Here is a 23,262-nt window from a genome sequence, read left to right on the forward strand (position 1 = left end):
AGAGAGCACAAGAGGGAGCTAAAAGAGTTATGGTACCTCATACATCATATGTGTCAGACTGAGATAAGGGGCCTCTTGGTTCCACATAGGGGTGTGTGTGTGAGAGTTGTGTGTTTGTGTGTGTGACCTTCCCTGTCCCTCTACACCTACTCACTCCACACACAAACACCTCTGCATTACAACATACTTGCATCATCATTCTTTCACACAAAGACGCCAGACACAGGTACTGTAAGACAGCTCTCACACTGACCAGCAGCATCCAGACATTTTCACTGTGTATTTTATTGTTATTACATGAAGTCTTTCTTAAACATTTCAAATTTAAGGGTTGTTTAAAATCATAAGTTACATACTACATGGTGATAGTGGTCTCAATTCATTTTTGTCAAAATATGACAATATTTTATTTTTTCTGAGCTGTATGGACACTTTTTTTTTTTTTTATCTGATTGGGACCATTTTCCACCTAATATCAGAGCCGCATATGTGTTGTTATCATTCAGCACCCAGTGCTGCCTTATATGAAATAAAATTCTGGAAACCTTAAGCAGAGTCAGTGGCACATTAGGTTTGAAATATTGTGATAAGAGTTTTTCCTACAACACCTAAAACCATGAATGTAAACAATCAAACAGAAAGATCATGTAATCAAAAGATCATAACCTAAGGAGGGCTTTTTAGATGTAATTCATTGAAATGTACAGTTTGAATTGATTCAAGGAAATTAATCAAACACTTACACCATTTTTTCACTGAAGTATAAATATATTAAAACATCTCTCGTCCACACCAGCTGCAAGACAAGGAAAGATCGTAAAACTAGTCTAATGACATGCTCTTTAGGAAACTTAATGCCCATATAAAAAGCTCATTTATACTGCGATATTCACAATGTTGTGTAATTTTATATCTTTGGCAAAATCTAGAGTATTCAATATATCACCCAGCCCTAATCCTAACTTAATATTAGGGTCTGTAATGTGAACTTATCCAGACAGTACAGCAGACTTTTAAGAGACGACTGTTTGATTTAGCTTAGTGTGACACAGATCTGTTTATTCATTTGTAAATGATTGGGGAGCTTCATGAGAGGGGGAGAAGGAGAGCAGAAGCGTGAAATATTTCTCACGACACAGACACCCAAAACACACTTTCTGCCAACTGCACTTTCTCTTGTCGGAGACTGAGATGCTCTTTTTAGATTACTGGTTATTTCAGGAGTTGTTAACAGGACTTCTCAGAGCATGCTCCATTTAATGGGTTGAGCTACATTTAGTATCTTTTTGTGTATCTTAGCAGCACCTACTTGTAGCAGTTAGCTAGATTTTGTGAGACCGTAACCAAAGACAGCATTGGTCCACTATAGCACAACATGCAGTAATCGTAACACAAAACTGTTTTGGATATTTTCGTTTTTCCCTTATTAATAGTTGCTTCACTGAAATTAACTACTAAGTGAACTGAGTGACACTGGTGTAGGTTATTAGGTTATACGATGGATATTTCATCCTCTGAGCTCATGCATTCACTTTAGTAAACAAGTTTAGGAATATGATGAATCACAATGCTAGCATGTTATATAATATGAATAAATGGTGCATATTCTGGAACAAGAACATACTCATGTGAGCCCATTTTCTTAGTAATAGCTCTTTAAAGACTCTTTATGACTAAAGAAAAGAGATTTTTTTGTGAAGTGTGGCTTGTCAGAAGCTTCCACTGCCAGACATTTGAGATTTTTTATTAAGACTTGTATGCTTCATTAGGCCTTGGGCCCTTCCAGATCATTCATCAGAAGCGCAACTCTTACTGTGAGAAAGCCATGGATTACAGCAAGCTGTGCACAGACATCAATCAACCCTGCAGGAGCCCCTCTTTGTGTGTGTGTGTGTGTGTGTGTGTGTGTGTGTGTGTGTGTGTGTGTGTGTGTGTATACGAAGATGTATCCAAAATAAGATGCATCCAAAATAATTTTGTCAAACTAATATACTTAATATACTTAATTATACTTAAATATACTTTAAAAGTGCACAAATTGACTCCAAAATCCTTATTGGAGCAGACCGGTTCACTCAGCAGCCATTTTGGTAAGGGCCCCTGGCAGCTATTTTGTAGTCATGCAGGCTGAATGAGGAGAGACCGAAATCTCCTAACTGCTTGCCAAGGTTAGGTTTCATGTCAAATCACAAATAAAGTCTGACAACCATAGTATCACAAATTTTACTCTCATAGCTAAAGTCTGACAACAAATCTATAGTTTTTAGATTTGTCCAGCTGATAGACATGCACATCATTTTTTTCAATTTAAAGGCAGGACTTTTTTTCCCAAAATTTGCCATATTGCGCATTGTGATATATTCCTTTTTATTTCAGGATCAGTGTTACATGATCCTTCAGAAATCCTTCTAATATGCTGATTTGGTGCTCAAGAAAAAAAAATCGTATCAATGTTGAAAACAGTTTTTGCTGTTTAATATTTTTGTTGAAACCGTGATACACTAACGTGATACAATTAAAAGAAAAAAAAAGATTGAAGTAATAGCTGCTGAAAGTTCCCCATTTAAATTACATTTTAAAATATATTAAAATAGAAAACATTTGTTTTGAATTGTAATAATAATTGACAATGTTGCTGTTTTTACTCTATTTTGACCAAATAACGCAGCCTTGTTAAGCAAAAGAGAGTGCTTTCAAAAACAAATTACTCCAAACTTTGACTGATAGAGTACCTCACATGCAGTCGAAAACAAACAGCTTCCATTTATGCAGTATTGAAGCGCCTGTCCTTCAAAACCTCCCGTTTATTATCACGCACGTCGCACACACACGTGCGTACAGACAAAGAAAATCAATAGCGCACACGCATGCCAACACACAACTACATCATCCTGATCTCCAGTGCCCTCAATTCTCCCCTCACTTCAAACCATGTCAGATAGACGGAGAGTTAAAACAAAAACACAGCACGCACTGTACATCTACAAATCATTCTCCACGCTTTATCATCTCAATCACTAATTAATGAAACGCCCTTTCACAGCACATTAATCCAGGCAGGCTCTGAAAAGGGAATGGGATTCAGACGCACAGTCTGCCGAATGCTGCGGATGGAGGTGGCGGCAGTGGCGATGGCATGCACTATCCTGTCATTATGGTGGCGGGCAGGTAGAGGGCTGACACATTGTTAACATTTGATTGGTTCTGTGGGATGGCTTGAGGTGCCCATGAACGTGATTAAAACACGTTTGGCCCCTATGTCACACTAGCTATACCGACAGCTGTGGGGGCATGTATACCGCCATGTGGCTGTGCAGCGCAATTAGGATAATGGAAATTAATATAGGCTCTCTCTCTTTTTCTCTTTAGAGGAACAGTGATTGAACCACACTGGACGTGATGTGTAATTGTTTCCAGATTAATGTCACTTTAATCAGTGCTCTTTGAATGTGCACGTAAATAATGAAGTATTGATGTCCATAAAAGGGATGATTGCCTATTTTTTCCTTCCCCTCCATCTCTCCTTCACTTACTCTCTCTCTCTATATCTCCCCTCAGGACCATCAATGTAAATGAACAAAAGTTTGTTGTAATTAGCCAGTAATTGGCTGCCCTCACTGGCGAGTTTCCAGTTCGGAGCATGCGTTAGCTTGTGTTTTCATAACCCGCTGTGTATTCTGGAGTGCATACGCCGCTCGGTCTTCTACAACTGTCTAAGTTCTGGATCTCCCAGACATAACAGTGAGTGTGTGGAAGCAAGACACCCGAGGAATTTAATCAGTACACTCTCACACACTCTCTCTCTCTCACACACACATACACACGCGCAAAACCTCTCAGTCAGTCTCAACCACACACACTCGTCTTCCATTCACACATAAGAGTATCTTCCTTAAGAACATAATCCAGCTAATGAAGCCTCAGCATAACAGCATTTTTATGCTTGTATTAAAAGGTGACTATTTATTTAGGATGATTTGATCTGACCTAGCATATGTAATGTTATGACACGCCACACAGGGTTTCTCCCAAAGCCTTGTCAGAAATCATTTCATTTAGCCACAGGAAGGAGATGATTGCTCTTGTACACACATGCGGATGATTCAGAGCTTCAGAGCTCATCCATACAATATTCCACCAACACACACACACATTTTTTTCCCCCCCTCAGTCAGGGCCATATAATATTTCACTCGCATACTGAGGGGCTCAAGGATAATAGACCTGATGTGATGACAATGTGAAACGTGAAATAGCAAACATACTGTAGGATTCCTGGACCACGTCAATCATCAGGATTCAATTTCGTATTTGCATATGAGGCCCCGTTTTCTAACAGTACTGTAGATCCCATGATGCCCATGTTATTTACTTTATGCATTATGAGTGATAGTGCCACACATTTGAGAAGCGATTTAGGGGAGCGTTCAGTGAATACTGAACAGGAAGAGTGAATCATTTTCTACTGGTGTTGTTTTTCATTTTATTCCATAAATGGTGTCGCAGAAGATTGTGCAGGGTACTGGTGGGCTTTGAAAACCATGCAAGTCCATGCCAAGACTGCTCGGTGGAAGTGTTTTTGCTTTATTTACTCCAGTGCTTGTGTGTTCGTTTTTGTACACCGAAAAACATTTGGCGTTAGATTTAGTTTGAAACAATTTTCACTCAGAAATTTCCAGTAAATTTCACAAATGATTTCAAAGAAACGGCAAGTTTCGGCACATTGAATTAAACATGAACTTTTGAAGTAGAAATGATGAAACCATTTTTGTTTGTTTGTTTTTGAACTCCAGTAATCTTTGTTTTATTTACAACTATAAAAAAATATTTTCCACATATTTATTTGGGAAAGCAGAAGTCAGTTAGCATTACTACTCATTTTTAATGTCTATGCTATGAAAGATGCTTTTTTGAACCAACATCTACCAGCAGTGCTAAAAAGCTCTTTGTTTCTGTATGCGTGTTTCAGGTTGACTGTCTTTTCACACCTTTTTAACATCCTCTTCTCCTTTTTTCTTCCTCTTCTTGCTCCCTGTAAAGCTCACCCGGAGACGTATATCCAAGGTACTGTGTCTTTTCTTCTTCTCGTTCTCTCTCATTCTCTCTCCCTTGAGCTCTTGTGTCCCGGATTGAGGTCTTTATGACATTTTTATGGCGCATTAATAACCTCTTCTCTCTCTCTCTCTCCTCTGCGTGTATGCTATTATTGTGATTCTTCATTGCCTTCTTTTTTTTGGACTGTCAGAAATCCAATCCAATGTCCTCAGTGCTCTCCTTGGCTAATGTTCCAACTTCTGCAGAACCATCCCCCCGCCTAAACTAAATCACCACAGCTCCACATCTGCAGTTTAGCATCTCCTCCGTGTCCCAGAGTCGTACTCGAGTTCATTTTTAAAACAATAGAGCTCCACGAAACCTGCACGCAAATGACGTGTTCAGCCATGTTTATTTTATAATGAACTACGAGCTGGCATTGTAAATGGAGATCAAGAGAAGAGATACTAGCAGATTCTTGTTTACTGTTACTGAGGTGTTTTTGGAAATGATTTCACAGGGCTAAATCAGTGCTAAGCCAAGTGTGATTCCAGACTCACAAACTGGCATATGGTGCATCAGACCGCCAAGTACTCTCACAAGGTTTTTTTTTTTGTTTTTTTTTTTTAAACATTAAGATGTTTCTTAAACTCTTACGGGCTTACTTTGATACTTTTTCTCCAAACCTCAATATGTTAGCTCAGAGCATGTTTCTCGCTTGTTTTTATCATGTTTTATCACATTCCATTCTTTTTCTTTTTCTTTCATTTTCTCACTCATACAATACTAAACAGACATGGAATGTAGTGTTTCTTAGTATGGTATTTATTCATGCATTGAATAAAACAATATACACGCCATGGCAATCCTCCAGACGGAGTCGGCCAAAGTCGAAACAGCTCCCACTCTTCTTTCAACATCTCGCCTTCCTCCTTCTCAAAGCCCCTCTTTCCTTTTCTCCGCTTTATGGTCATTTTCTTCCTTACTCTCTCTCTCCCTTCTGTGTTTTTGTGTTCTGAATCGTCCTTCACTTGGACTCAAGTGCTCAGATTTTTTTTGTTCATTTTCTTTCCCGAATTTTCCTCCCTCCCGGCCCCATAATAGGAGAGAGGATAGGATTTAAAGGTAATGCATACCAAAGCCCCAGGGAGACTGTCACAAGCAATCACTCCGCTGTCTCTCTGTCTTTCTTTCTTTCTATTTCTTTCTTGCTTTCTTCCTTTCTCCCTCCTTCAATTTTTTGTCTTGAAGCACGATGTCAGCGTGTCTATGTTCTAGTCTCCTCGCTGTATTTATTGTTGTCTTTATATCTGCCAAATTCATCATTGTTTGTCTTGAACAAGGCACACACACTCACATAAACGCACACACACAATTACTGACATGCACTTACACACAAACACACCTGTGGTCCTTGAGTTTTGTTTTGGAATCCTGTGGGTCCTGTCTCCATGCATCCCGCAGCCTGACCCCTGGTGTTTGTTAGCCTAGCTTCTCCCACAATCCTCCCCTTCCCTCCCCCTGGCCTCTCTTGCTTTCCTCTGATTCCGTCCGGCGGAATGTGACCTGGGCAGAAAGTATAGCGCTGGAACCACACACTCTCTCGCCAGCTCAGACATCCACCCTATACTTTATGCCACTGGGATTCTCTGTGTGCCGTAGCTTCACATGGATGCCTCAGCTGATTTATTATTCCTTCACCCTCTTATATCCCTTCCTTTGATCTCGCCTTCTAAATTCAGTTTTATTTTTTTTATTAATTTTCATTAAATACATTTTTATGGGTTCTCATTTGGCTTCATCAATCGGTTATTTTTCCTTTTGGGTCTCACTTTGATTTCTTCACAAATGTATGCCATCCCTTTTAAATTGATTGGTTGTGTCGAGAGAGCATCCGTTACATCCATGTGAATCTACAGCCTCTGTGCATCTCACTAGGCCTGTTTGAAGTCCAGCGTCAGTCTGTGTTCACCTTTAAACACTTACTTTCATTCACGACGATCTCAGTGTATATCTGTTTGGATTACCATTTGTGTTTCACAAGTCGAAGACACATTGTGTCCTACTGTGGCCACATATGATGATTTTTAATGACAACAGAACAACTGACACAGAGAATATGCTCACATAAATATAAAAACATACACGTATTTGACTAACACATTTGAACACAAACACGTCTGTACTAGTGTATGACGGTTCTGTCTGTCTCTGCAGAGGGATGCCCAGGTCTGTGCAACAGTAATGGACGCTGCACGCTGGATCAGAATGGCTGGCATTGTGTCTGCCAACCAGGCTGGAGAGGGGCCGGCTGTGACGTTGCAATGGAGACTCTCTGCGCAGACGGCAAGGACAATGAAGGAGGTGAGGTCACCAGTGACTTGGACGGATGAACGTTATAACATTTAAATGGGATGCATCACACATATATACATACGGAAAAGTTTATGTAAACATCAGATAAATATGTGTCAATGATAATCAGGTCGAGGATATAACCCTGGTGGAAATTGTAAAATGTGCATATTTAAATGTTTATGAAACAACTGACATTGGAATTTCTTCTCCCTCAATAAAAGTTATGATAAAGTTTTTAGGCAGGTTTTAAACACACCAAACATGGACCAGTCTTGTTGTCTTTTTTTTTTTTTTTACAACTTCAAAAAATCATTGTTTACAGTCAAGTGGTACAGAAAAGTTAAGCATGTTTTGATTTATAAGAGTCGCTCTGTTTTTCACTGTGGTATCCCATAGCCTTCAGCCCATCAGAATATAGCACACTAAGACATGATCCTAAAGGCCCTGATATACTTCAAACAAAATCGAAGAACATGCAAAAAGCGACGTAGAGAAACATCCGAGACAAGTTTTCCAAAGCCATGAAAAGAATGAAAGGAAAGAGTAAAGATATAAGGTAGCAAGTACCAAATACATGTGTTTCAAATAAATGTTACACCATACTGCTGCTGCTGCTGTTGTTCTTTCAATAAGCGAATTTAAAGTGTATACAATAAATGAAATGCCAAACGAACATACAATAATAAACCTTTGTTTTTATCAAAAGTAAATCATGACACCACATAAAATATAAAAAGGTGAAACAATTGATCCAGTTTAATAAAATAAATGAACACTAATTAAATAAAGTAACAAACTGACTCCAATATTTTTTTCCACAACATGCTAAAGTTTTAAGACTATGAGCCATTCACACTTCCCATAAAGGACTGATTATGGGAAAGGAGTGGTTCTTTTGTATTGCAAACATGATACTTGACTCTGAACTGCTGCTAATCATTATTCTTTTGTCTATAATATTCTGACAATTGGTAGCCGTCTCACACCTAGATTGCCGTATGTTTACATTAATCTACACCCCGCCTCCAGCGGCGCGAGGGTGTCGAAATGTTCGGAAACAGTATACCGTCGCTCAGCCTTTTCAAACTTCTTTTTGCCCCCAAACGAAGAACGAAAACGAACTTCGTTTGAAGTATATCGGGGCCTTAAGACCAAAGACAAGTAAATCTCAAAACTAGAGGTTAGCTTAGATTCTGGAGGTTACGATTCTTGTCTTGACAGACATCAGGGGAGACCGACTCTATAAATAACAGAGCATCTCTCTTTGCTTACATTTAACAAAAATGACAGGCCTGCTCAAGGGGCGAGCGGCTGTAAATCCTTCTCCACCGATCCTGCATTCAGGGCGTGTGTTTGGATACAGAACTTTTTGGTACATGTGAGGTTCCGTGCATGCTTGAGGACCAGCATGAGGTTTCGTCCACACAAAAATGGCTAAAAATCTTCTCCACCGAGGTGAATGCATGAACCTTTAAACACAGCGCAATTCCAAAGTATTTGAGGAGATTATTTTTCTAGTTGGAGATAATGTGGTCTGTAACATCATAAATCTGAAGGATTTATAGTCCTCTGGAAGCCTGACAAGAGGCTTTGATGTTTTTCCAAAGCGGAAAGGGAAATATACAGTGAGGTTTTGATAAATTCTCAGTCGTACAGTAATCGTGCCAGGTATTGCAGATTTCTTTGAATTTGGCTTCCTTTAACTAGCCATTACAAAGAAGTGCCATAAAAAGATGAGAACATGAAGGTCTTTATATATACAAACGTAAAAAATAAATACATTTCTCCTTAAAATCATATACATGTCCAAAGATCCCATTACATGACCTCTGTTTTGTGTGACCTGAGCAAGATATGTTAACAGATTCTGCTCTCTCTGGAGATATTTTTTCATGTGTGTGTTGACTTTGGCCATAGCGGACTGGATTTAAAGCAGTGTGAGAGTTACGAGAGGTCCAGATCTCACATGAAGTTGCATGGTTCTTTTGGCAGGGGGTGCTGGGACACTCGGAAGACAAAACAAACAGTCAGACACTCTCAGTCTCGATCTCACCATAGCCTTGTCAGCTCAGGGTGCAGTAAAAATGGGTGGATAGTATATGAAGCATAGACGCAAACACGTTTCACTTCTCTCACACTACAAGCAGTGTGACAGGATCTGTAAGACAGGACATAGGATATGCTATAAGACTCTTTTAACACATAGCACCTCATATTTTAATGTGTATTGTGTGCAGATGGCCTGGTGGACTGTATGGATCCGGACTGTTGCCTGCAGAGCTCGTGTCAGACTCAAACCTTCTGCCGTGGCTCTCCTGACCCCATCGACATCATTGGCCAGAACCAACCCGGAAGCCCACAGCAAGCCGCCCAGTCATTCTATCAGCAAATCAGCTTCCTCATTGGCCCAGAGAGCACACATGTCATTAACGGAGACAACCCCTTTAACAGAAGGTAGGGATGTGTGCAGTATTTGCTGCAGTGAGCAAATTAAACCTTAAATAGTGAGGAGTCTATCAGTGCTTAACAATAAGAATGCCCCAGAGGCCCAGGTTTTATGAGGCATGTGATGAACTACAACTTACATTGACCATGTAAATGTGTTTTATACTAGTCCACTGGGTTTTTGTGTGATGTATTGAATATTATTGTGCAGAGTTCAAAAAGTCAATGAAGTAATCCATCTGGATGACAGATTGCAAGAATCATTGTGATAGTTTTCACTTTAGATCAGTTAGGATAGAAGATTATAAACAAATCAGTCATGGTTCACAGCATATGCCATATCATTCCCAGCAAAAGTGGGATTTTATAGCTGTCATGGAGTTTGTTTTTGGGGGTGGGGGTGGGGGGGGTTCTTTTTCAGCATAGAACTTAACGTTTAAACATTGGCATTGGAACAGCAAGTACTGATCTGATCTACTGACCTGACTGGCCTAGTTGAAACTGAAAAAAATGTATAATAATTATGACAGCTTGTGATGTAAATTTTATGGATTGCCCATGTCTAATTATTTCATTAACTACAATTGATTGGCTGGCCTGGTGTCATATTATAAGCATATAGAATAGTCTCGTTTTGTTATAATCCTTTAGTTTCTGCTTTCCAGAGACCCCCAACAATTGCTCCTAACAGCCCTCTTAAAGACTTCATACAGTTGCCATGGAAACAGATGTGCTGACAAAACCTCCTAAGAACTGTGTGACCCGGGTTACAGAGAGAAAGATTTTCTGAAGTTGCATTAAAGTGTAATTTACAAATTATGCGCCTCGATTTGCATTGTGTATGTGAGAGCACCATAACAGTTATTGGAAAGAGATGTTAGATCTGATAATAACCCGCTTGAATAAGCAGTGCTATTAATTATGTTGTCACCTCCAGAGCGTGGGTTTGTCCGAAGCATCTTCTCTCTGTTTGCTTGAATGGATATAATCATTTCTTAGTTGTCATGGTCAGCTGCCTTCATGGCTTCGTTTTACCTTGCTTGTTCCTTTTGCTCTGTCAATTAAGCGCCTGTTGCTAATTCAAGTCCTTCCTTGCTTTTTTGCGCTTTTAATGCAATTTCCTTTTTATTGTGTCTGACTAATATTCAGTGGGTGTGTAAGCTAATATCTATGGAAACCAGGAATTAAAAACACAAAGCAGGCTGACTGATCACACCACAAATGCTCACAGTCAAGTTTCAATTTGACTGATACGTGATAATAATGCAATAACGATCAGTTTGTTTATCTCTTCCCCGCCTCCTATGCATAACTCAATGCACATGTTCTGTTAAGATGGAAATAACATTGAAGTTAGCTTGATTACTCTCAAAAATTGCTTGGCAACTGTGATTCAGTCATGACAGATAACACGATTAGCTACAACAAAGAGTTTAATAGGCCCAAAGCCGGTGCCCCATATGTGAGGACATTAAACCTTTAAATACCTCTGTGGCAAGATAAAGACTGATCTGATAAAGGGAGGTGTAGACTAATGTGATTTAAAAATAAATGCACAAACCCACGCGGGGCACATCTGCGCTGAATATTGGTCATTTTGGCTGGAGAGTTTGTTTGGCAGTCATCGAATGTAACACAAACCATGTGTACCAGACTCCCTCATCCTCCCAGCTCATGATAAAATAGAATAATCGCTCGCTAAATAATACAAATGTTTAAGTAAACATTACAGTCTCTGGTTTTTGTATTCATTGTAGTTCAGTTCAAATTGTAGGTTTTTATCCAGGACTGTTTTTTGTTTTAAAACGACAAATGGTGATAAAAGGACACAGCACTGATATATATTTTGTCTGACTGAAGAAAGACCGATATTGTGAATCCGGTTATATATATCCCCACATTCTGCCTTATGGGTCAAACAGGTTTCAAAGAAAATCCAGCTAAGAAACAGTTGCTGTTTGTGTGTTTCCTCAGGGTAACTACCTATTGATTCGCATCATAAGCATTGTAAAACAACATGCCACTGGAGCAAAAGTGCCAGCTCCTCAATTTTCCGGAATTAAGTATATGTTATATACCCATCCCAGCAGCCTCTCTCCAGATGTTTATTCTATGTCATCTTTAGCCATCCGTTCACCTGAACGCCTGGCTCAGCAAACTCCTGCCTGTGTACATGAAAATGTCTTGTTTTCATTTTGCTACATGCTTCCCAGCACTAAGGGGCCTTTTAAGCAGATTAAGCTTCTGCATGGTGCATGTTGGCAAAATGGAAGGTGTTTTAAGCAGCGAGGTTTGGATTGAAAACAACTAGAGTACTGAGAGGGTCAGCGGTCCGGAGAAGCGGAGAAGAGCACATCTGTGTGACCCCTTTAAGAATGAAGTGAATAACCTAGGGCACCTTGGTAGATGTCCACCTGGATCCAGCCATAATCCTTGTGATGGCAACATCATGAAGGTTATTCTTAGAGAGAGGAAAGGGAAGCTGTCATAGGCTGTGTATGATCTTAAAAAATATGTTGTAAAATTGGATGTAATTGGTTGTGTATTTGAAATATATTAAATTATTGTTTGATTATTCCATAGTTTTTTTTTTTTTCATTTAAGTTTTAATTAGTGAGTACATATTTATGTATTTCATTACATTTTTCTATTGTTTTTGAGCATATTATAGTACACATTTGTAGTTTTATTTTTTGGATTTTTGCACACTCACATTATTGTTTTCTTAGTTAACAAAAGTATTGTTTTTTCCTTCATGCTTTCATCTTCATAGCAGTTTGAGTAAGCAATATTAACCTTGGTTTTGCAGTCATGGTGCCCTCAGAGCATGTGGAAAACATGCAGAGCGAGTAGCAAGTGTGACGTGTGGTTTTCAGGGCAAAAGAGACAGAAATACAGCGCTGAGGAAAAGAGACAGAAATACAGCGCTGAGGAGTGTGAATTACAGCATGCTTTTAGGACTCTCAGACTGTGGCAGCTAACACTGGACACTATTGTTTTATTATCTCGCACAAAGCAAATGGGATTTCTGAGTTATGGTCACATCATGAGGAACGGCAGCTTATTTATGGAATGTTTACCTGTGCATGTGACCCTAGGGTCATTTCCACACTTCCTTTATCCCAGCTCCAAGTGAGGGGCAACGCCACACTTTGATTCACTGCTGCACTGCTGATTAGGCCCCAAGAAAAGCAGTAATGACCTGGAAAATCAGCCAATAAGTAGAGCGAGGTGTCCTCAACACTGCGGTGAAGTCAGTTTCTACCCAGGCTGTAATTCTCTTGGATGTTTTCTTATTTTGTTAGGACTATAAGTTGATTTAAATTTTTTTAAATTATATTAGAAATGCCAGTTAATATTAAATGAATTGAAATTGATCACTCTGAATTCTAAATTCTAATGATCACTCTAAATTGTAATGTAGACACATGCATTTTCTGTAAAACTGCTTTGAAACAATGTGTATTGTGAAAAGCGCTATACAAATACATTTGAATTTGATCAAATGTATCAATATTTGCTCAGAAAAAAAAAGTTAAATTAAAATATTATATTTTTAAGAATTTCTGTATACATGTGCGCTTTGGTCATTCAGTCATGCCTTTCGCTTACAGTTCAAAAGTTCTACAGTTTAAGTAGATTGTGATTTGAAAGACAACCGCTTTTTCAAAAAAGTAATTGACAATGCAGGATTACTAAGTATTTTAGCTATTTATTCCCCTGTGGAAAAGTTACAGTTCTTCAAACAAAAGCTTTGCCCACATCGATCCTTATGAAGCTCCTCGAAGGAAATTCTGCCTTGGGAATTAAGGACATAAGAATCCCACTGGAGCCTTTAGGGGACTGAATTATGACTGTCTATAGAGACGGGGACACAAGAGTCACATAAATAAGCATGGAGTGTGTGTGTGTGTGAGAGAGCGAGAGAGAGACAGACTTTGTGTGCTTTCTAGTTATTTACAGTGGGTTAGACATTTTAACACTGCAGTGAAAGCTTAGGGAATCCATGTTCAATCAAGCTGTAAATCATATTAATAGTGTGTGGGGGGGGTTCTTACCGACCATGTGTGTTTGTTTTGCAGTCTGGTGTCCATTATCAGAGGGCAGGTGCTCACTGCAGATGGTACACCCCTGATTGGAGTCAACGTGTCCTTTGTGCACTACCCAGACCACGGATTCACCATCACACGGCAGGATGGCATGTAGGTTGAAAACATAAGCAGACACACATCCTATACACACTTCCATAGTGTTCCTGTCCTTGAATGACTGGATGTCATAATATAGCACAGAGTAGAGATGTCACCAAAACCATCTGTTTAGTTATGTTTAGTACTTGTGCATAAAACATACATAAATGTGTGAAAACTTTGATTGAATACATAACTTCTTATGGCGCCACAACAATTTGTGTGTGTGTATGTGTGTGTGTGTGTGCATGTGTTTTATAGCGTGCTGTCTTATCTACCAAGATCATCTCATGAAAATGTCAGACATTGCTTCAGGAAGCAGTGCTTTAGCAAACGGCCTGTTTAAAATGCATTGGATTTACAAGGGTGGAATCAATCAGCCAATGGGCCGCACTCTCCCATACAGTTAAACCAATCCCAGTATTATTAAGGAGCAGCAGCACGGCAATCACGAAGGCCTCAGGACTGCAACCAGCAAGCTCTTTAAGCAGACATCTTTGTTCAAGGAGAGTGGACTGTGACATGACCATCATGTACTGTCATGTGTCAGTGCTGAATGGCTAAAAGGCAGCAATTAAGCAGAAAGGAAATGAAATAAGGTTTGCAATTGAATTGAACAAATTTGAATTGAATTCAGTGTAATTAAAGATAGAATTACTGAAAAGACATTTTATGTGCAGTTGGTGGACTGAACGGGGTCAGGTCAAGTCTTTAAACAATAGTTGAATGAAAAATTAAAATTCTGTCATTATTAGCTCACCCACATGTCGGTCCTAACCAGTATGACTTACTTTCTTCTGTGGCACACAAAAGCTGTCACTGATGTCAGACCTGATGCAACACATCTAAAGGTGCCATAGACCTAAATTTCGATTCTGTTTATCACAAAAATCTATGATAGCTTCAGAAGATTTGAAATGCAGCTCACGAGACTGCTTTTATAGTAGTACTTTTTCATTGAAAAACCAGTGTTATTTTAATGTTATTTATATTTTATATTATTCTTTTTTATTTAGTTTAATTTTTAGTCATTTTTAATGTGCTTTTGTCATTTATTTATTATTGTATTTCTCTATATATTTATTTTATCATATATATATATATATATATATATATATATGCCAAAGAGATATGTTTAATAGAAAATGTGATGAGAGAAGAGGTTGGACTGGAGGGAGGAGACCCAGACTGAAAGAGAGAGTGCAAGGGGGAGGCTATAGATAGGGAGAGTATGTCCGAGATTAGCCCACTCAGCCAGCTGTTGCAGCACTTGAACACCACAGTGGGGCAGACCGTAAAATGGTAGTGGATAATCATGCCCACACCTCTTCCACATCCACTTACTCCAACAGGGAATCAGAGTACCGGCTACGCAGCTGTTAGAGACCAATCACCAGCAGCCGCTCTTTCAGAGCTGCTTAGATACTGTGTGTGTGTGTGTGTGTGTGTGTGTGTGTGTGTGTGTATGTGTATATGTTTGCGCATGCGTGAGCGAATTCTTACGCTTCTACGTGCATATTTTCTGCCCTATCTTGCTTTTCCCCCCTGCAGCCTTTGCAAAATATCAGAATATAGGACAGTACACTCAGTTCCTGACTCATTTCCTTTCTAATAAATCTCTCATGGCAACAGTGAGAGAGAGAGAGTCGAGGGAGAGTTTTGGCTTTTACACAAACGCAATGATAAAAAGGCTCAGCCACATTATCATGCATTTTTCACCGTGGCAAGGCCCTGTGTCAGGAAGCAAAGGGCCTTCTTAGAAACACTTGGCTCAGAGGAGACCTGCACTGGGATCAGGAAGGTTAAAGCAAGAGACAATTAAACCAGGTCTAGCCATCGGCTCTCATGTCTAATTCATCTCAGTTACTCACTTTTCACCTCTGCAGTACATTACCTGCATATTATGCATACCTAATGAAGAGTATGACAGTCCTGAGATTTTTTATATGTGTATATCAAATTCAGTTAACTTTTGTACAAAATAAATATTGGAATTTATAAGTACACTCCTTGTTTCATTTTTGAAGGTATGACATTCTGGCCAATGGCGGAGCATCACTGACGCTGAGCTTCGAGCGGGCACCGTTTCTGACGCAATTCCATACAGTATGGATCCCGTGGAATGTCTTCTACGTAATGGACATGCTGGTTATGAAGAAAGAGGAAAACGACATCCCCAGCTGTGACCTGAGTGGCTTCATTCGACCCAGCCCTCTCATTGTGGCCACACCACTCTCCACCTTCTTCCGATCCTCGCCCGAAAACGGCCCCATCATTCCAGAGACACAGGTAAGGCTCGGTTGGACTCCTTACTAGCCACAATGTGAGTGATGCAGATCCCTAAAACTAAAACAATCCAGATTTTTCCTTCCCACCAAAGTGCCAATTCACCATTGTAAATGGAACATTGTTTTCAATAGGTCAGCTGGATACTGAATGGTCATTTATTTACATGCAGAGAAGAGGGTATCATATAGCAGCAGCCATATGATATGAATGAGTATGCAATGAGTCTAGACGTGCTCTGCACACTGTTCAGTCAGTCGCAAAAGAAGGAGCCTTTGAGAACAGTGATGGTGCTAAAAACGTGAGAAAACAGTCTGTTCGTTTCCCTCAACCTGTACCCAGCATGCAGTACTCAGCGGAAAAAGTGTTTTGAACCTTAGTGTGGCACTGGGAAGAGCTAGAAATCACTACAGCCTTCAGAGCAACCCCACATATTGTGGAGATATTGGTCAGAATTTTATATCCTTTTGCACACCCTCCTTTTGTTCCTTTTATTGTGCAAATCCGCATGCGCTATCCCCTACATAATCTGTTAAAATGAATAAGCCTCTTGCTGCCTGTCTGTAAAAAAGGAAAACTGGACCCACATCAGAGCAAATAAATCACCAGGTCTTTGGGGAGATGAATATAAAAGCATGCTTGAACAAAACAATTTTTAAGGTCTTAAAGGAATAGTTCACTCAAAAATGAAAATTCTTCTATTATTCTCACCACCTTGTTGTTCAAAACCCATGTGACTTTCTTTATTTGTGAAACACAAAAGGTATATTTAAAAAAATCCTGGCCACTCTTTTAAATATAATGAAAATGAATGAGAATTAGGTGTGTTTAATTTGTAAATGAGTCAAATCTTTCTTTTTTTATTAATCAAATGAATGATTCACTCATGCAGTTAACAACTGATGAGGAATAATGACTTAAATCAAATAGCTTTCATATGGCTTTTGAAAAAGACAGAATTTTCATTTTTGTGTGAACTGATCCTTTAAAGCTAACTGTTATGCTAAAAAGAAAGGCAAAATAAAAGTCGATATTGAATTCCTCAGTCACGTGTTTCTGTGCCATGTGAAGTGAGTGCTGTTGTTGATTTAGAGATTCACAAAACTTGGCTCTATCCTGTCTGTATTTTCTCTTCCACCCTACCTACCTTGTGTCCAGATGTGCATTTGATCCGTTCCTCTATAACTCTGCCTTTCCATTCTTACCGTTCTGTGGCATGTGGCGGGGGGATCATCCCCTGTAATGCGAGCACTCAGGGCCAACACATATGCTGTCTTACGAGTTTGCTCCAAGACATAAAGGAGAAAAAATAGTTTCGGCAGCATATGTAACAGGCCACACTCCTCTTCCCATGTTTCTCCTCGGTCCCAACAGGGGCGTCTGTCCCCTCTGTGGAACCCCACTCATCAAAGTAGATGGGCCCTGATTTGAATTACAGCCTGCTTTGAGAGGAACTCTAAACAGGGGTAATCAGACCCAACCAAGTTAGCATTTAATATGGGGCTTTTGGACCTCAGCTGTAATGGCCTCCAAGGTCTTTTTTTAACCAGAGCGTCACACACAAATGGCAAACAGACATCCTTCAGCCCCCCTCATCCAGCACTCGTAACGCTTAGCGGCCGTGACACCGAACGGGCAGGCATATTGCTTCCACTTGGCCGTCGTGCAGGCCTGGAAAACAATTATTTGGCTGGAGGAGAACGGCACATTTTCACGTCCAGAGAAAACCTCCATGAGACAGTGGAAAATCAGATGAGACATTTAGTGAATGAAAGGTACATATGATTTCCCATCATGCTTTGTGTTTTTGCTTCAATAACTACTATGTCCTATAAAGTATAACACCTCTAAATGTAATGAGAGTGCATTGATTCGGCTGCTTTTTTGGCTTTTCGCAGAAACACTAGCTTCCTTTCTTACCATGAAAAAAATACTTGATGATAAAACTCAATCTGGTCTTTATTACTGTGCATTTAATGGGCTGTATCAAATGAACTTTCAAAGCCTTTTTCATCTTCCCTTTCATTTGGCAAATGAGAAAATATTTTGCTTTAATGCAGCCATACGCACTTATGGTCCTTGCCCCCGTGGCTAAGAATAACACGGCTGCACACGTAGAGACACGGCAGCGCATGCGGTGCCATTTATTAAGAGCTTATAGCAGGCGGAGTAAAGCATGTTGTTAGCTCAGACTCTGTAATCAAAGTTCATAGAGGGGAGGCCGGTGCATAGCATGAATGCATTGTGGCTTATAGACGCTCTTAAGAAAGGCTACGAGCGTGGGGTATGCACAAACACATGTGGATGGCATCAGCTAGCGTTAGGGTGGCCACCTTGACCCTTCAAATTGAGAGCATAATGCTATAGTCATGTCTGTCTGCCCCTGTGTGTGTGTGTGTGTGTGTGTGTGTGTGTGTGTGTGTGCAAATGGCAGTTAAAACCACCAAACTTTGTCTTAACTTGCTGTCCTTTTATTTTATCGCCCACTTACCATTAGTTTCCTGTTTGCCTGGGTTTTTTGTTGTCGCAGCCAGAGAATGCATATCAAAGGTTCTCCCAAATCCATCTGGCCCCCTCTACTGATCCCCAGAAAAGTGCAACGGCGTCCAAACCAAAAAATGAGAAGAAAAGAAATTCCCTCTGGCTCCCTTTGTCCTCTGTGTTAGAGAAAAGTAAATGTCCCCTCCCAGTAGGACACTTGACAATGCCATGAGCTGGAAGACAGGGGGATTACTGTCTTTCCACAGTGGCTTGACTGGCTTTTCATTAAGCACTTGAGGAGAAAGCTGTGATGCAGAATCGCTCTGTTGATCCAAGCTGCTCCTCATCTCCTGTGCTCCTTTTGTGCATCTCAAAGAGGGAGAGAAATCAGCACTAATGCTCTGAACTTTGGTGACTCCTCCCCAGGGGCACCTTTAAATGCCTCTAACTGCACGCTTGTGTTTCATCCGGCACGATAGGCCAGCTGTTTCAAAGTCTAAAATCAATCCAGTTTGAACTCTTCTACTGCAAATAGTGGCCCGTACTGCTCTGTCTGTTGACTATTTCTCGTGGTCGAGCATGTGGAATGTGGTACAGTAATAGCCTCCGACAGTGATGCAAATATAAGCATGTTCCGCCCGTGAAAATCTCCCTCATTAGATCCAAGATGTCAAGTAAATTGTGGTCAGAGCAAACACAGGCACAGATGTGATTTAATCCTGCAGAGAGAAAAATCGGAGGCCTCATTCTCAGCTCTAATGCCTCTTCCAGATACCCCCGAGTCACTCCTTCTCTCCCCCATCTTTATTTATCTTCACCTCTTTCTTTCTTTGATGTGCAGGTTCTTCAGGAGGAGACGGCGATTCCGGGTAGCGACCTGAACCTTATGTATCTGAGTTCGCGGGCGGCTGGCTACCGGCCAGTGCTCAAGGTGACCATGACCCAAGCCACTATCCCCTTTAACCTCATGAAGGTGCATCTGATGGTGGCAGTGGTGGGACGTCTCTTTCAGAAGTGGTTCCCTGCAGAACCCAACCTGTTCTACACCTTCATCTGGGATAAAACAGATGCATACAACCAAAGAGTTTATGGCCTATCAGAGGCTGTGGGTGAGTAAACGCAGAGATCAGAGACTTTTTTTTTTTACTTTTCAATATTGAAAGCACAATTAAATGTGAAAACTTTTTCACTTTAATCCAGTAATTTTTGTAAGATTCTGTTAATTGAGTGTAAATTGATGCAGCATCACACCTTTGCTGAAAACTCAACATTTTTTCAAAACTGCCTCACAATTAACAGCATTTTTTTACATCTTTACTAATATTTAATATTAAATCAGCAAGTGTTGTTGAGCTTGTAAACAACCACCTCACTATCGCATACTGTTTTTCTAGATGCACAGAGTAGAGGAATAATATAATTACCCTCTGTAGAAAGCCTGAATTTGTAACATGCAAGAATGTAGATGTGCTTAATGGCCCGTGCCACTATGACAGTTGCATTATGGGATGTCTCCTTAAATATACCTATGCAAATAGAAACTGTAAATGTAAAACAAAGCAGATGATTAAGGCCAACAATAGCAAAGGAAGCAATTTTTTTCCTCTGAAAGATTTTTTCACTGTGGCATTTTTTATGCTGACTGTATTTTGTAGCTTGTATGATTACCCATCAGCAAAACCACAGAGAACAACATGCTTCGTTCTGTTTTGAGGAAGGTCAAGGCGAATCTGTGGCTTTGTTTTTCACTTAAGTATTGAGAAAGACGGCCTGCTGCTGATGACAGTGCCTCAGTTTATTTTCAGCTGATGATGTGGCAGGCAGTAGGCCAGACTAAACTAGACATGCTTTTCAGTGCCTTACATAAACAAACTCACAAGATGTTGAACCACAAAAGACATGTTTTTTCACTAAGTCAGGAATGCATTCTGCCTTTACAAAGTGAACTGTGTAAAATTGTAAATGGTTTAGCTAGGTCTCACGAGTATTGATTGGCTTTCACCTTCTCATCAGGCTTTGCTTTGCCAATTGCATTAAGCAGGTAATTTTTTTGCCCAACAAATAGCAGTGCGCTTATTGATTCTCTCTGGGGGACATAAGGTCACTTTCTTAATGTGATCGGCTGAAAACAGTTATAAATTTAAAACGATTTGCACCTGGTGAAGCGCAGATCTATTATGAGATTTACCAAAGTTATGATAGAGACACTGCAGTGTTCAGGCAGACTGCAGTAAAGATGACTTGATATTGTGTAGGACATCTGATTAGGCCCTGGGAATGAGTGTGGTTTATCAGCCCAATGTTTATATGATGATTTATCTGCATGCCGCTTAATGTGGGGTTTAGACTTAGTCTGTATTGATTACTTTCTCAAGCAGTTCTCAAGACTTCTGTATTTTATAGGATATTTATACGATGTATTTGCATACACGAATAACACCAATCTGTCTCTCTACAGTGTCTGTGGGATTTGAGTATGAGTCCTGTTTGGATCTGATCTTGTGGGAGAAAAGAACAGCCATCCTCCAAGGTTATGAACTCGACGCCTCAAACATGGGAGGATGGACCCTAGACAAACACCACATTTTAGATGTTCAGAATGGTAAGCCCACCTCTGACCTTCTCTAATGAATAACACAAAAATATCGCACTCCTACACTGGGTTTAATATGCACAGCACCATAAGTCACATTGATCTTGGCAATCAGCTGAAATCATGTGTTTACCCACACACTCCTAAATATCAACAAACATCAATTAAAATACACTTGCGTTACCTCTCCTTCACCATCTAGAAGTGTTCCATTATCTGCCTGTTAGAAGTTATTAACATGACACAGGTATAAAACCTTTAATAATGAGTAAATGACTGCTCATTAGTGTCATTGCTGTTAAATGACGTTGATGAAGTGGAGCTATAGCAGCATAGCGTTCTTTTTGACAGAGATGGGCAGTATTTTAAATAAATGTATTTAAAATACATATTTAATTACTTTTGAGTATTTTATCATTTGTATTTTGACGGACAAAAAAAAAATTTAATTTGTAATTAAATACTTTGAGAGACAGTATTTTGTATTTGAAATACTTAAAATACTTAATCAAGTAGGTCATTTTGAATTATATGACATCCGGTTGGATCCATAGGTGGAGTCTTAAAGGGATAGTTCACCCAAAAATGAAAATTCTGTTATTAATTACTCACCCTCGTGTCGTTCCACTCCTGTAAGACCTTCGTTCATCTTCGGAACATAAATGAAGATATTTTTGATGAAATCCGATTGCTTTCTGTCCCTCTACAGTCAGCCATGCAACTTACACATTCAGGGTCTAGAACGGTAGGAAAGACATCAAGTAATCCATGTCATTAAGTACATTATTAAGTAATCCAGTTTTATGAAGCAACGTGAGTGCTTTGTTTACGCAAAAAAACATAATTTACCACTTTATTTACGAAAATATTATCCAAACACGTGTCGTGGAAACTCTAGTGAACACTCAATCAAGTGCGTTGTGTTGACGCGCAAGTCTTCAATCACGTGAACACAACACAGATGCATTGGGATGCTCTCATGAACGCACAATGCAGATCAATATTTTCATAAAGTTGTAAATTATATTTTTTGTGCAAACAAAGCACTCGCATCGCTTAATAAAATTGAGGTTAAACCACTGGAGTCACATGGAGTACTTTAAAGGGGTCATATGATGCAATTTCAATTTTTCCTTTCTCTTTGGAGTGTTACAATCTCTTGGTGCATAAAGAAGATCTGTGAAGTTGCAAAGACTAAAGTCTCAAATCCAAAGAGATATTCTTTATAAAAGTTAAGAGTCAACCACGCCTGCCTAAAAAGGCTCATTCTAACATGCCCCCACATGTCTATGTCACGATGTGGGAAGATTTGCATAACGCCGCACAAATGTTCACGCAAAGAAAGAAGGTGTAACTTTGATGCTCGCTGTAGTATTGTTGTTGCCGCCGCCACCATGTCGTGAAGACGCTGTGTGTTTCGTTGTGAAAGCGAAACTACTTTGTTTGGCCTTCCAAAAGAGGACACAACTAGAAATCAGTGGTTAAGTTGTATTTACAACACTATTCCAGAACAGTTCAACCCAAATATTCAGATGTGTGCAGCGCATTTTACGGAGGATGAGGACCGTTTCTTGAGAGAGTAGCCTACAATGCTTCTGAGCACAAATGCTGTTTCTATAAAGTGGGGCAATTCCAACTTTGCAAGGACAGTCTGGTGCTTCTGACTCACATTGCCATTGCTTGTTGTTTGTCGTTTCGCCGATCACAAATGCAGACATGGTTTTATGTTTACGCAGCGCGATGTAAAGTTGCAACGTAACGCGTAAAAAGACAGTATAAGTCATTATAATCCGTAAATATGTCCCCACTGGATGCAACAAATGCCTCGGATGCAACAAATGCATCGTTTATAATGGGTTTTAATGTTTTTGTCTC

The 23,262-nt window shown here is 39.8% G+C and overlaps 1 protein-coding gene across 1 annotated transcript in view; it reads left to right on the forward strand.

The window, feature by feature from the left end:
- Positions 1–23,262, forward strand: part of LOC107684973 (teneurin-3-like) — a 323,878-nt gene that overhangs the window by 266,836 nt on the left and 33,780 nt on the right. Inside the window, exons 15-22 of the mRNA XM_016481367.1 lie at positions 5,041–5,064; positions 6,139–6,159; positions 7,252–7,398; positions 9,630–9,846; positions 13,920–14,039; positions 16,055–16,316; positions 19,636–19,903; positions 21,253–21,396. Of these exons, the coding sequence (XP_016336853.1) occupies positions 5,041–5,064; positions 6,139–6,159; positions 7,252–7,398; positions 9,630–9,846; positions 13,920–14,039; positions 16,055–16,316; positions 19,636–19,903; positions 21,253–21,396 (1,203 nt within the window). The remainder of the gene's footprint in view (positions 1–5,040; positions 5,065–6,138; positions 6,160–7,251; positions 7,399–9,629; positions 9,847–13,919; positions 14,040–16,054; positions 16,317–19,635; positions 19,904–21,252; positions 21,397–23,262) is intronic.

Source organism: Sinocyclocheilus anshuiensis, unplaced genomic scaffold (genome assembly GCF_001515605.1).
Source record: "Sinocyclocheilus anshuiensis isolate Anshui unplaced genomic scaffold, SAMN03320099.WGS_v1.1 scaffold685, whole genome shotgun sequence".
Classification (NCBI taxonomy): Eukaryota; Metazoa; Chordata; class Actinopteri; order Cypriniformes; family Cyprinidae; genus Sinocyclocheilus; species Sinocyclocheilus anshuiensis.